The sequence below is a fragment of the Arvicola amphibius genome, chromosome 1 (assembly GCF_903992535.2).
Source record: "Arvicola amphibius chromosome 1, mArvAmp1.2, whole genome shotgun sequence".
NCBI lineage: Eukaryota > Metazoa > Chordata > Mammalia > Rodentia > Cricetidae > Arvicola > Arvicola amphibius.
Genome location: NC_052047.1, coordinates 186,253,419 through 186,268,140, shown reverse-complemented (window position 1 = coordinate 186,268,140; position 14,722 = coordinate 186,253,419). Strand labels below are relative to the sequence as shown.

General features: G+C 49.4%; 1 protein-coding gene across 1 annotated transcript in view; it reads left to right on the top strand.

Annotated features, from left to right (window-relative positions):
* Positions 1–8,374, top strand: part of Arl3 (ADP ribosylation factor like GTPase 3) — a 68,359-nt gene extending 59,985 nt beyond the window's left edge. The window contains exon 6 of the mRNA XM_038328208.1: positions 8,101–8,374. Coding sequence (XP_038184136.1) covers positions 8,101–8,148 — 48 coding nt within the window. The 3' untranslated portion in view covers positions 8,149–8,374. The remainder of the gene's footprint in view (positions 1–8,100) is intronic.
* The last annotated feature ends 6,348 nt before the right edge of the window (positions 8,375–14,722 follow it).

Genomic DNA, 14,722 nt, shown 5'->3' with positions numbered 1-14,722 from the left:
TATAAAGTTAGAGAGCTAAGGGCATGACTCAGCAGTAGAATGGTTGTCTTGTATGGAAAGAGTTCTAGGTTAATCTCAACAGCATAAAAATGCACAGAGAAAGTGGGCACAACAGTACAAGCCTGCAATCCCAGTTCCTGGGGGTGAAGAAGGAGCAGGGGTTCGAAGCCATCCTTGAGGGGGAAGAGGGAAGAGGGGTTCAAAACCATCCTCAGCCAGCCTGGACTATGTGAGATTGTCACAAAGGCAAGTAAAAAAATTGTTTTCTCTCTCCTAAATTCTACTCTACAAAGGGACTAACTACCGTTCTTCTAGATTGTTCCTTATGAAATTGCTGCCACATACGCCATTATATAGACAAGTATGTCTATCAGGTCTTTGATTTAACTGCATTTTTCAGAGTCACTTACAACCTAGTCCAAGTATGCTATGCTTTGGGATGTTGGTAGTAGGTAAATGTTGATAAGTCTTATTTAACCTTGTCCATTACGGGGCTGGAGAAATGTCTCAGGGGCTGGAGAAATGACTCAGAGGTTAAGAGCACTGCCTGCTCTTCCAAAGGTCCTGAGTTCAATTCCCAGCAACCACATGGTGGCTCACAACCATCTGTAATGAGGTCTGGTGCCTGCAGGCATGCAAGCAGACAGAATACTGTATGCTTAATAAATAAATAAATAAACAAACAAATAAATAAATAAATAAACCTTGTCCAATTACAACCCTCTTTAAAATGAAAAGATCTAGCCAGGCACTGATGGCGCACACCTTTAATCCCAACACTCAGAAGGCAGAGGCAGGCGGATCTCTGTGAGTTCGAGGCCAGCCTGGTCTACAGAGCGAGTTTCAGAACAGGCTCCAAAGCTACAGAGAGAAACCCTGTCTTGAAAAACAAAACAAAAAAAAAAAAAAAGAAAAGGAAAAAGAAAACAAAAGAAAAAAGAGAGAAAGAAAAGAAATATATGAAAAGATCTAGCCCTACACATGCCCAAAAAATAAAAAGGAAAAGGAAAAGATCTAACCCCACAAGTGCCCATGTGTACAGGGTCATTTGCTGAGACACGGACTGGGAAATGGCAGCTTTCTTGTTGTTTTTCCATCCCTGAGGATGGAACCCAGGTCGTGGGAATAGCAGACAAGCACTCTACCTACTGAACTACAGCCCCAGTCCAGCTTTCCCGTGTCCACATTCTAGTATGTGGACTCTGCCCTTGTGCATGGCTCCGAACACAGATGTTAGATGTTCAGGGGCATCCAGGTGTGAGGAACTGTACCGGTGGGCTGAGAAGAGGAAGAGGTTGTACTTGCACATTCATCAGAATGTGGGCTCATGGTCCTGTGACCTCTCTTTTGGCCAGAGTAGAGAAAGCATGGAAAAGCTAAGCTGGAGTTACCAGTGAGACTTGTTTCTTCATATTGTCTGCGGGTAGGAAAAGGGGCAGCCAGAGTCACTACTCAGCACAGTGACATTGAAGTCAAGGGCACTACACCCTAAGAACCTGAGGGTAGCCAGGGAGGGCCTGTGTTTCCTACCTCCACGCCTGACTGGGTAATCACCACAGGTACACAGCGCCCCCTACAGGGCCTCTTCCCTTCCTTTCTCCCTCTCTCCTTTCATCCAAGCTGGAAACCAAACCCAGAGCAGGGAACATGGTAGGCAAGACTCTTCCAGTGAGCTCCATCCCCAGCCTCCTTTACAGAACCCTTTGGCCAAGACAGCAACCTACCAGGCAGTTAGTGTGGGTGGGAGTGGTGAGGGGCACCTGTGAAAAAATAAGCCAGTTTGAATAAAGCGAGATTCCAGTAAAGTGCTTCTTTAATCAGGGACCCGCAGCAATCATAGGCACAGGAAGTGACATCCAAAGAGATCCAGGGTCAGCAAGGTGGATCAGTGGATAAAGGTGATGGTCACCTAACCAGATGAATGACCTGAGTTTGATCCCCAGGACCACAGGGCAAGAGCAGAGCACTGACTCCCAAAAGTTATCCGCTGACTTACACACAACAGATAAATATATTAATTAATCAAAATGAAATCATATGAATGAGAAAGAGAGAGAGAGAGAGAGAGAGAGAGAGAGAGAGAGAGAGAGAGAGATCCAGCAAAGAACTGAGAGCAAAGAGAATGATTTGTACAGAGGACAAATAGTTTGAAGGTCACTTAATTAGTTTGTAGATAGTACCAGGGTGTGCAGAATTGGATAGTTAAGACTGGGATTTCAAGGTTAATGAGATTAGATTATGGTTAATAGAATGATATAAATTTAGAGAATTTAACCATTATTTGAAATGGGTTATTTAATAAGAATGTTAATTAAGAAGGGAATCTGATGTCTATTGTCCTTTCATGGTAACCTTTGGGGACCAGAGAAAGGTCGTGGAACCTTCTATAGAAGTGCTTGTCACTATCAGGCAGCGTTGACCATGTTCCTCCCTCAGGTGATGCTGCTGACCTACACTCCTGTGCACTCAGCCAGTTTCTTGGCTTTTACCTTTAAAAGAGTCACTTCCGTATAATTCCCTTCCAGGATTGCCTGGCAAAAGTACAGGCCTTTCATGGCTCTTAATTAAGGCTTAGATTATCCTACAGATGAGGAACTTTGCAGGAAAATGACTGTAAGGTTTAGTTATTTGGGGCTCACTTCAGATATGAACTCAGTATCATAATGACTAAAACCTCCCTAAATTCCAGTTTTGTTCTCATCCCACCAAACCTTCCCAGAAGCTGCCGAGTGGCCTTACTGCTGACATCTGGTACCACCTCTTTGACAGCCCAGAAAGAAAACCTAGGAAAGTCTAAAAAGAAAAGGGAACAGCCCAGGATCTGTGTTATAGTTGTGAGTGCTGAAAGCCTCCGCTGTCTGAACACTCTGTGTGTGCAGATGTCAATCAAGATGTGCCTGGTGGCCTACAAGAGGCTCAGCACACTTACTCTGAACCCGACGACCTGAGCTCAGCCCCTGGAACCTACATGGTGTGAGAAGAGAACCAGCTCCAGCAGGGTTGTTCTCTGTGCCCATACACATGCCACGGCTTGCCTGGCCACCCCTATTATATCCAAACACACATACACACAATAGCCGAAAGAATGAATGAATGAGGGGCTGGAGAGATGGCTCACACTTAAGAGCACTGGCTTCTCTTCCAGAGGACTTAGGTTCAATGCCCAGCACTTATATGGAAATTCACAACTGGCTGTAACTTCAAAATCTGACACCCTCATATGGACACACTTGCAGGCAAAACACCAATGCAAATAAAATAAAAAGAAATAAATTATATAAAAAGAAAACCAGAAAGATTAAAAAGAAGAATGAATGAATAAATAAAAGGTAAAACGTTTATAAACAAAAACAGCTCTAGAAATATGTCATACTAACCAGTAGCAAGGACCCCCGAGTGGTCTAGTCCAGAGAACAGCCACAATCCGACAGGTGAAGTACCCTACGCTCTCTGGCCAAGCAGGGCAGGTACCACTACTGTCACTAGGTAAGTGGCTTGAATCCATGATCTGAGACCGTGGGAGCTGGTGATTCTAGGGCTGAAATTTCTGAGTGGGATTTGTACCTGATATTCTCAGGCACACTGTGTGACCTTTACGAGACAATACCGTGTGTCCAGCTGAGAATGGACTCAGCGAGAGAGTCCGGAACAGATCTTTCCTTGCCTGATTGATGGCCACTAGAAGGCCAACCGTCACATGATTAAAGCGGGTCTTCATGGGAAATTCTCATGAGCAGAGAATAGGTGAAAGGCACCAGACTCTGGAGAAGAGCGTCAGTCTTGGCAACTGCACCCTGCTGAGAGGATTGTAGTCCAGAGGAGTGATCAGAAGGGACCCAGTTCCATCAAAGCAGAAACCGAGGGAAAGTGAAAAGTGTGTGGGAGGGGTTACCTAAACCCCTCAGCCAGTCCCCTTCATCAGGCAGAAATATCCCTCCGTGCCCTGGAGGCTTGGCTGGCTGCTAGGGCCTCCGAGGATCTACATCTAGCACTTGGTCTCTTGTCCTTTTTCTTCCGAATGTAGGAAATGGCCTACCAAGGCTCTGGCTTAGGTCAAAAACAAAGTTCTAGAAGCAGCATCCTGCTTGTACCTGTCGCCGTGACTCCTCCCCAGAGCACGTCTGTACGACTGCTGTAGTTTCAGGGGTTTGGAGACATTTTTTCTGAAACACAGTGTGCCTGGTAGTTCTGGCTTGGGATTTCCATTTAAAGCAGAAGTCAGCAGTTTGAACCTGGCCTCTAGACTTGGTCAATACAGTCCTGCACCAACGACTCTGAACGGCAATGTTCCGTGGGGTTGCTCTACAGGTCACCACCTCTAGTCCACCCCCCATTTCTTCCCCTAAGGAGGGTCAGCAGCGGGCTCGTAGAGGTGTGGGTTGTGCTTCCTGCCTCTGCTGCTTTTTCCTTGATCTAGGGGTGCATTTCCTGGCCTGCTGACAGAATTTGATTTTTTTTTCTTTGTGGGAATAGAAGTTGAGCCCAGTATCTTGTTTATGCTAAGCCCTTATTCTACAATGGAGCGGCTACACTCCCCAGCCCCAATTTTTTCAGTATTTAAAAATATGATGTCCAATCTTCTTTCTAGGCCTGGGATCAGTTGGTACTTCCTCCAGACAGGCACGGACTACATATCTGTCAGCCGGACCTCAGGTGCTGATATTTATATCCGCAGACCTCTCTATGAACTAAGAGAATGAGCCTATGGCATGTGATTTGCTTGCTCCCTCCCTGGTGCACTGCCCTTTGTCACCAGAAAACTGAACAGCAAGCAATATTTTATGTGTGCTGCCTGCATTCAGCTGCTCCTTGACCCCAGGGGCCTAAAGGCACAATGGGACAGGCTGCATTGCTCAGTCAGGGTCTAAGCGCCTGGTCATCCTAAAGCAATTACTGAAGTGACCACATAGGCAGCCCAGTTTTAAAATCCAGCCCACCCAACCATGGCCACCACTGCTCCCTTCCAGCCACCCAACGAGGATGGATGCCCCGGACTGAGATCAAATCAAAAAGGGCGGTGCAGCCAGAGCCCAGGCCTGCCCACAGGCTGACTAGTGTGAACAGGGTGGTTCATAGGTTTCCACCATATAGCAGGGCGGCCTTGCACCACGCACGGTTACTAGAGGATGTTCCTGCGACAACACAGAGACTTGTATTTCCTCTCCAGGAAGTTACACAAAGGCCAGCGTTTGAGGTTCCCTGTCTCTCTTTAGTCTCTGTTATTGAATTGAAACTAATCAATTCAAATTCAGTTTCAGCAAGATTGGTCGGGAAAGGAAAGGGGAGACTGCTCACACCAAAGATAGTCATTCCCATAGTGAAGATCAAGTGCGCAGGAAATCGGTCAAACCAGTTTTCAACAATGAAAGGTTCAACCTTAAACAAACCCATGAGTTCATTTCCTTCTTCAGGGACAGCAGAGTCGCCTCCTTCAAGTAAGCAATCACCTCCTCTCAGAAAAACTAAACCCACCGTTCTCTTAAACATAGAAGCAGAAGGCTCCCATATCCACTGGAGGAGGTGGCCCAGGACACGAATGCCCAGCCTTCTGCAGGCCTGGATCCTGCAGACTAGGAATATTCTGGTTGTTTTAGAGCTGTGGCAAGGCAGGCAGGGTTCCTTGACAGGGGTTTCTCCTGTCTTTGCCCTGTCTTCAGCTGAAGGAAGCCGTGAGGAAAAAGAACCCATTGGAATGGCCTTGCCCGCCTGCCTTCCAAGGCCACTCAGCTGCTCTGTAAATTAGATGCTGAGCTCTTCTCCCGCCACCCTCAGAGCCGTGGTGACGAGTGTACTGTCCTCAGTGGGAAGACAGGCGCATCTCAGGGCCCACCTCTGCTCTGAATTATTCTGTTCTTCATTTCCTTGTTTGCAATATGGAAACAATAATATATTCATTGGGTGCTTATGAGAATTAATTTTAAAGACTATAAATTAAATATGGACTATACTAAGCCAGACAGCCTGCCAGTCCCTTGCTTGGGCTCTCCCGTCTTGGTTTTTGGATAGCACACTATTATCTTTCCTTTCCAGTGGGCTACTTGGCAAAGCTTGCACTTACTTGATGTATGTCAGAGAGGATTGTGCCCTTCCTCATTCCCCTCCCCTTCAGCCCCCAAATGCTGGGACTCAAAAGGGCCTCCCTAAACCCTGCAGAGGCCCAGGGCTTTGCCCCAGGATAGTACCAGGGGCTGAGAGCAGCCTTGGGTGCTGGCCTCTGAGCACCCTCTGTTGACAAGACCATGCTGGGCAGACCTCCACTCTAGACATCTACAGGACAGCACCCTCACCAGGCCGTGCCCTTTAAGCCCCTTTCCCCCCTCCACAGAGTATGGCTCCCCCACCTTCTGCTTTGAGTGTCTGCAGCTGAGTAAATATTTTCCCTATCTCTTTGCCTACACTTATGTTCGGTGAGATATAATAAAAGGAACCCCCTTCTTCACCAGTCATAAACCAAGAAAAAAGACAAAGCAGTATTGGCTGGCGTTGTGCGGGGACACTTGCTTCCTGGAGAAGCTGCTCTGATAAAGACGCTGTGCCTGCAGAGAGGAGAACTGGAGACAGACGGCACCTTTGGGTGTTTGTGCTGCCTGTGTGCTGAGCTCTTCAGCTTTGGAGCAAGAGAAGATGGTTATCTATTCATCCCTCCTGTCTGTGTAAAATTCTTTTTTGTCTCCTGGCAGGTGATCATTTTTTTTCCTAGAAACCAATTAGCTACTAAAATTAAGCATGCTCTCTTTAAATGACTCCTTTTTCATAAAATGGGTTTAAAACTGCTTGGTTTCTTGGGATGTGCTGCTGACCCAGTTGTAATCAGATGTGTTGGGGGTCCCCTTGTCCCGTCCTCCGCTGCCCAGCCGCAGCCAGGTGCTCTCCACCTGAAGGCTCTTTGCCAAGGCCAGGCCTCATCTTGGCAAAGCACAGCGTCCCTCAGATCCTCAGGTTCTCCTGCCCAAATACCCTGATGGCAGCTGGTAGAGTTTTAATCACTGTAAATGCAGGTGATGGCAGATTAGCCAGGAAAAAGAAAGGTACCTGCTGGTTGTTTTGCAGTGATGTATTGTTTACAGGATTAATGTCCTGGTGGCCAAAGGTGTCAGCTGATGTTTATTGCTATAAGCCCTCTTAGCTGTTCCGGTTCAGCGGCCAGATCCACAGCCACCAGAAACATGGGGTTTGAAGTGTGAGGCGTCACGTGGTCGTGTGTGTGTGTGTGTGTGTGTGTGTGTGTGTGTCTGATAGCACATGTATGTGAGACCCAGACTCTGGGCAAGATGCCTTGCAGGGCCCATCTTTAGGGCGTTTGCACATGGCTGAAGGTCTGGAGTTTCTGGGGAGGGGTGTGTGTCCAGGTATGCTCCAGAGGGGGTTGAAAAGGAGGTCATATCTGACAGGCCTGGCATCTGTGAGGAATTGTGCTGCCTACCAGGTGGCTGCAGGCAGTGTGTGTGTTTTAACCTCAGTCCCTCTCCAGCCTTCTAAAGAGGACAGTTTCAAGGTCACTGTGCCTTTAAGGGAACCTTCTGTCCTTCCCTCTGTCCCCCTGCCTGGTAGGGCTTAAAGCAACAAGAAGCAGCTTTTAAGCCTCTCTACAGACATAGTGTGTATTGCCCCTGCGTGTGTGGGGTAACACCCACTTCAGAGGGTTGTTTTTCCAAAATGAAATTTAATTTAACCCTAGTGTACACTGTCACACTGTAAACACGCTGGGGCACCAGAAGGGTAGCTCATAGAATTAATGCCCTAGCAAAGGTCAGCTTTTAGAAAAAGCCAAAAATGGCTGGAATCCTTCCTGATAGCGCCTCAGTCAAGCCCTAGACCAGGCAGGTGTGTTTATTTTTTCAGAGGGAGTTCCTGAGAATGAGTCTCAAGTTCAGATGCTGGCTCCCTCTGCCTCCCTCGTGTGCTCAGAGTGTCCCCCCCCCGCCCCCCACCTCCCACACACTTCCAGGAGGTCACCACCGGCCCTGGTCAGCCAGGTGGGCCTCTGAGGCAACGAATCCATAGAGGAGGTGACCGCAGTCCCCTCCAGCCTGAGCTCTTGGGACCTTTCTTGCCGCTAACACTGCCTCTCTCTGCCGTTCCCCTCCCCCCCCCCCCAAGGACGGCATGAACTGGGTCTGCAAAAACGTCAACGCGAAGAAGAAGTAGCGTGGGAACAGTGGAGCCACGAGAGCCGCGGGAGCCGAACCCGGCCCTGGAAAGCACTGGTTCACTGTTTCCTGACCCAATGCTTTTTCATCTGTGCACAGGCACCGCTGTGTGAGGAGGGGGACAGCAGCTTCAGAAGAGCCCTCTCCAGCCATAGATTTTAACTGATCTCCAAGGTTCAGTATCGTTTTTCAAATAAAGGAATTATATTATTTCCTCTGCATAATTGAAATAGTATTAAATGTCTCAGAGCACATGATTCGCAGTGGGCAAGAGCTTGCGCTGCAGTTTAGACAATTCCAGTGGGCTTTCGTACAAAAGAAGGAAGAAGCCTCTTGTGCTGAGTCCCTTTATTTACTGGCCTGGCCCTGCACTCCCTTGGTGGTTGGAAACCACAGCTTGGGCCATGCTGGGCAGGGTTTTGTTTTTTTTTTTTTTTTTTTTTTTTTTTTTTTTTTTGTCCTCGTCCCCAACTGAGCCAGGGCTTTAGTCTCTCCAGCAGGAAGCTGCTAGGGGAGGCCAAGGATAGCAGATGATTAAACCATCTTGTCAGGTAGGTAAGACGTTGTATGTAATCCCCACTTTTGGGGGTGGATCCTTGCAAACAGGTCATCACACAGAAACATCTCCACTCCAGCCCCCCACCCACCCCCCAAACCTCCCTTTCCCTCACCCCTGCTAGCCACGCAGGGAAGCAGATTCTTATGACTTTTGACTGTAATGACATCTGGAATGTAAGAAGTGGGAGGTTTAATTCCAGAAAAATTACAAGGTCCTTAAGAAGCCCTCACTCACAGGGAGAGCTCAGGCTAGCGTAAACAGGCTTGCTCCAGCTCAGTGGAGCAGGGAGCAGAGTTCTCCACTGCAGCCCGACAGAGGGGATTTCTAAAGCTCAAAGAATTCTGTGTTTAAATGATCACAATAGGCCGATGCTATCAGATTTTAAAAATAAATGCAGCTTTGCCATGAACCTGCTCCACTGAGAAAAGCCAGGCAGATCGATTTTGAGAAGAGATCAATTTTTATAGTGCTGGCAGCTAGGTGGTGTGGGAAGGGAGCATCGCTGCTGGGTGAGCATGGGATGTGCCCAGGGAAGCCACTAACCCCAGGTTGCTCTCCTCTCCTCTTTCCAGCAAAATGCGCTGTTGACTGATAGGGAGGGGTGCAGAGGCCTTCCCCTCCCCCCATGGCAAAGGGAGCATGTTTCCCTGAGCCCTCGGAAGTCCCAGCCTCAAACCCCAAAAGCAGGCCAGAGCAGCGCCTGCTCCTGAATTAAACTCTGTTCTGGGCATGAGCTCAGGGCTTTTCAGAGAATAAATAAGAGACTATCCAATGCTTGGTAGGTCCAAGGAGGCCAGCTGCCTTCTCATCCTGGGAGGTGGCCCTTTGCAAATCCACCGTGGTGTGTGAACTAACAGAAAATGCCACGGAAGCCCTGGTCCATGGTACCCAGCTTATTCTGGACTCTGGAGAGGGAGAAGCTTGGACAGTTTGAAAGGTGGCCTGGGATGAAACCCATGAACAAAGCGGGGGGGGGGGGGGGGGGCTGTGGTTGCTGCGGACAGGCCTTGTAAGGGCTTGCCTGACAAAAGAAGGTGAGGTCTTTACTCCACTCAGCTAGTCATTCGTTCTTGCCACCTTTCCTGTCGGCTTCTCTGGCTTTGAAGGGTGGCAGACAGAGCTTTAAGGAGTCAGGAAAGCCCTTTCTCCAGCCTACAGATGGAGCTTTGGCCTTGAGACTTGTGCTTTCTTCCAAATAGAGCACCGGGTGCTATCTGAAGGGCTGCACGCCCTGCTTTGAGGTCTAGCTTTGGAATGCTGCAGCAGGGGACTTTGACTCAGGGAGAGCGTGATCTGTAAAATATTTTTAGTCTCTTACGACCAAACTGAAGGACCTGTTCTAAAGAGCCCTCCCAGGCCCCAGCCAGCAGGCAGAGCCACCTGCCCTGCTCTGAGGGAAGCCTCTGTAATGTCTACATTGCTTCTCAGCTAGAGAAACCAGAGACAACTGTGGCTGTCACGGCTTTAGTCTTCCCTGTGAGCCCTGTTGAACCCCCCAGGGGCTCCCGGGATAGATGAGCAGAGCCTGGAAAACGCAGAGTTTGAAAGCTCCCATTTGTAAAAACAAAATCCTTGTAAAGTCCCCTTTCCTCTCCCCGTGCCACCCCTGCCCACTGTGTCCATGACCAGAGAACAGACTGTGAAGCTAGAAAGGGGATACCCCGCCCCTGTGCCTCTCCCGTGCCTCCCCCATCCCTGTGGGCCCTGGTAAGACTTTTGCTCTGTGCACCATTGCATCTGAATGTGCAGGGTGCGAGGACTGAGGCCAGAGGGCAGGCAAAGTCCACAGTGTATACTCAAACCAGCTGTGGGAAAAGCTGAGCCCTCTTTCCACTCTCCCTGTGTGGCTGCTTTTGGCTGGATTCCCTTCGCCCAGTGCAATACACCCTTTCCCCTTCACTCTCCCTTGGTTACTATGGAAACAAGGGTGTCATTGATGTGGGCTGAGCTGGGGAACATGTCGGTGCACAGCTGAAAGTCAGCGATTGTGCGGCAGTTAGCTCTGCCCGGTAGAAAAGTCCACAGCCTGAGATGCTTCGGAAGGACAGTCTTGCCATCATCATCCTCCTCCCTCCTCCTCTGTCGCCTAGCTTTGACCATTTCTTTATGCCCCTCCGGACTAAGTGGTGGCTATTTTTAATGCCACTCTGTGCCCCACCCTCACTGTTGGCCGCTCCTTTTCCGGCCCGGCCTGGAGAGAGTGACACCATGTCACCCTCCGCAGGACCAATGCCTCCATTCCCATCTGCAGTGGACTTTGATTTCTCCTTCCTCTCCTCCTCGGGACGCTTCTTCCTTTATTTTTAGCTCTGCGCTCCATGTGGTTTCAGGGTTCAGTGTGATCCATCGAAAGGTTCTTTTTTTATAGTCCCTTTTGAAAATGATAATCAAAGGAAGGGACGTGGTGTTTGGTCATGTGGAAAGCTCAATGTATAATTTAGACGTCTGTCAAAAACGCGACAAACAGAATGTAGCTGGAAGGAAGGCAGTCTGGAATAGGTCGTGTTCTTTGCTGAAGCTCCTGCAGGACCCAAGTGGCTCTGCCCTTTCGGAGCTTCGCTTTCCTCCAGGGGAGGCTGTGTTCAGAAAGATGCATGAATGCCAGGACCAGGTAACATGGCTCCCCCACAGCCACTGCAGCAGCAGCAGCAGCAGCAGCAGCAGCAGCAGCAGCATGTCTGCATCTCCTTCATAGCTAGCAGCCTTAGCCCAACTCTGCAGTTGAAGAAACAGAGGTGTTTGCTTGCCTCGGTTAAGGAATTTGCCAAGACCATAAAACCATTAAGGATTGCTGGAGCCTGAAACCTGGGTGCTGTGCCCCCACCCCCCAACCCCCGCTGTTTCCAAAGGACAGAAAACAGCAGAACAGCTCGCCTCCCAGCAGTTCCTGCGGCTGTTGCCACACGCCTGCACCAGGTGTCTCCTCTGATAGCACTGCTGCCCCCTGGATTCCCGGTGCCCAGGGCTGCAAGCCACAGCAGCATGGTTGCGGGGGTTCTTACCTTCCTTTGCTTAGGTTCACCCCTGTGGAGAGACATCAAATATGTGACCAGGCACATTACCTGGCTACCAGGGACACTGGCAGTCGCCCAATCACCTACTGCCTGCTACTGAGTCCTCTCGCAGGAAGCCTCCAAAGGAAGAAGAGAATGCCAGCCTCTGGAAGATGGGGGCAGGAAGTGCAGGACTTCAGGCTATCTCAAAAACTCAGAAGGGCGATGGGAACACTTGTGAAAGGCACTTGGTGGTCGGCAGAGGCTCAGGGAGCCTAAGATCTTGTCCTCCCCTTTGCCAACCTACTCATAGGGTCCTTCCTACCCCAAGGCCCTGGAACCTATGAGCTGAGCTGCTGGCAGGAGGGGGGAACCAGAGGTGGGAGGAGAGAAAAGGCATAGGATGCTAGATTCTTACAGGACGTTCAGTTCAGCTTCAGTTTTAGTTCACATATTCTCCCTCCCCCCCGATTGGGGACGCTTTTAGTTCACATAGACCCCCTCACACCCCTGTATTGGGGGACATTGCTGTAATACTCAGGGAGTTTTAACTGCCATTCTCTTGTTTCTCTTTTGATAAATCTGATATTCCTACCGAGGACTAATAAAGCAACGAATATATATCCTCAGCCAGGCAGGGGTGGCACAGGCCTGTAATCCCAGCACTCAGATGCTAACAGGTTCAAGGGCAGCCCAGGCTACATAGCAAAACCCTATTTCAAAAACAACATGAAACAGCTGGCTAGCTGGCCTTTAATCACAGCACTCGGAAGGCAGAGGCAGGTGGATCTCTGTGAGTTCGAAGCCAACCTGTCGAAAGAAAGAGAGAGGGAGAGAGAGAGAGAGGAAAAGAAAAGAAAGACAGCAAATGCTCATCTGGTAAAGTCACTTGCCATTCAAGTCTGGCAGCCTGAGTTCAGTCCCCAGAACCCACAATTTGTCAGAAGGAACAAACTGCCTCTGCAGATAGTTGACACTTTGTGCCTGGGCTTCTTGGGCTTAAAGGAGGGAAGTGCTCACCAGGAGGATGCATACATTAGAGTCCTGTGCACACCAGGAGGATGCATCCATTAGAGTCCTGTGCACAGGCTGTGATCTATGTGAAATCTCTGTAGCTATTACCAAAAATGGCAGACTTTCCCAGGCTCCCAATACCTCTGCCCCCACTCCATTCCTTCTGACTCTCAAAGCAACACCCAAGCAGGTCTGCCTGCAGCCTTCCCCGAGGGGCTGGCAGACCCCCCCTCCAGGCTCCAGGGCCATCCCAGCCACACCTCCTGCAATTAGATTTGTAAGTGGGAACAGGCTCTTGTCAGAGGCCCCTGATTGGCTCCAGGCAAAAACACAGTTTAGCGCTCAGTCAAGCTGCATTTTTTGGGCCTTGGTGCCCCCCATCCCCCTTAATTGCAATCTGTTCTGTAATTTCTTTTTCCAACACTGCAGAAACACAGAGAAGCTGCAGCCACCACCAGCAGGGCAGGGAGGGGGGAAAGAGCTCCTGTTCCCACAAAGCATCTGCTGGTCCAGCACTTGATGGATACAGAGATGTGTGTGTGTGTGTGTGCGCGCGCGCGCGCGCGTGTGCATGTGCATGTGTGCGCGCACGCACATCTGCTGGTCCAGCACTTGGTGGATACAGAGATGAGTGCGGGTGTGTGTGTGTGTGTGTGTGTGTGTGTGTGTGTGCCAGTCTCAGGCATGGACGTGTAGAGGTACAGTCTGCTACCAACAACCAAACTGTCATGTGTTAGGGTCAGCTGAGGAAAAAAAATGGTGGGGCTGTATTCTCTTGCCCCAGAAGCATTTTATGTATTAATCTCCATTTAACCCTTGCAAGGACACTATTAACTGAAGATACTGAGTCACTTGTCCAAGATTTCACAACAGGATGACATAGGCAGAATTTAAACCCAGGCCTGTTGGATTGCTAATCCCAAAATACTTTTTTACTTTTTTTAAACATATTTTATTAAGATTTATTGAGCTCTACATTTTTCTCTGCTCCCCTCCCTGCCTCTCTTCAATCCTCCCCCAAGATCCCCATGTTTTGTTTTCAGACAGGATCTTAATATGTTATCCTGGCTGGCCTGAAATCCGTAGACCAGAGTGGGCTAAAACTCGCAGAGACCCTCCTGCTTCTGTTGGGGCTAACCTGGCTCCTACTTCTGTTGGGACTAATCTGGCTCTTTGGCTCTTTTTTACTTTATTTTTTTCAAGACCTTGGGAGGTAAAGGCAGGTGGAGCTCCAAGTTCGAGACCAGCCACAGCCAGAACTACATAGAGAAACCATGTCTCAAAAAAAATTGTATCAAAAGAAAGAACAGGGGGAATCTCCTACACAAAGAAATACAGAGCTGTTTCTTTTCTTACTGTGAAGGGCAGTGTTCCAGGGACAAAAAGCCGCTGCTAAAGAAATGAAATATTAATAACAACATTGCAGAGAGCAAACGGGGTGCAGGAGTGGGCAGAAGCCTTGGCTGGGGTACCCGAAGTTGGGGCCATTGCCTCTTCTAAGGTTTAGAGAAGCAGATCAATAGCCATCAATAGCTATCGCTGTCCTGAGTTCCCAGAAGAAGAGAGCAAGGCTCACAGAGAGACTCTAGGCTTGGGAGCCCATCAGTGGCTAGCAGCAGCTGGGACAGGCCTCCAAGGTACAGCAAGGTGGGCCCGTCAAAACAAAAGAAAGCCGCGGGGTCACCTGTGAGCAGGACCTGGCCTGACTAAGTCTGTTGCCTCCCTTCCAGGTCTTTGGAGCAGCCCCAGAGTCCACTCTGACTGCCTGAAGGGAGGGGAGAAGGGGGGCAGCCTGTAGGACAGATACACCTGCCTCCTCCATACACCCACAGTTTATGCCTTGAGAGCATTCTTGAAAATGGAAGCCCAAGAGGCCTGTCATCTGTCCCCATCTTTCTCCTCTTGCCTTTGGGCCCACATTGGACAGATTTCACAGTGGCTAGAAGGCAAGGCATCTGCAAGTCACAAACTGAACATCCACTCCTGGTCACCCCCCAATCTATGTC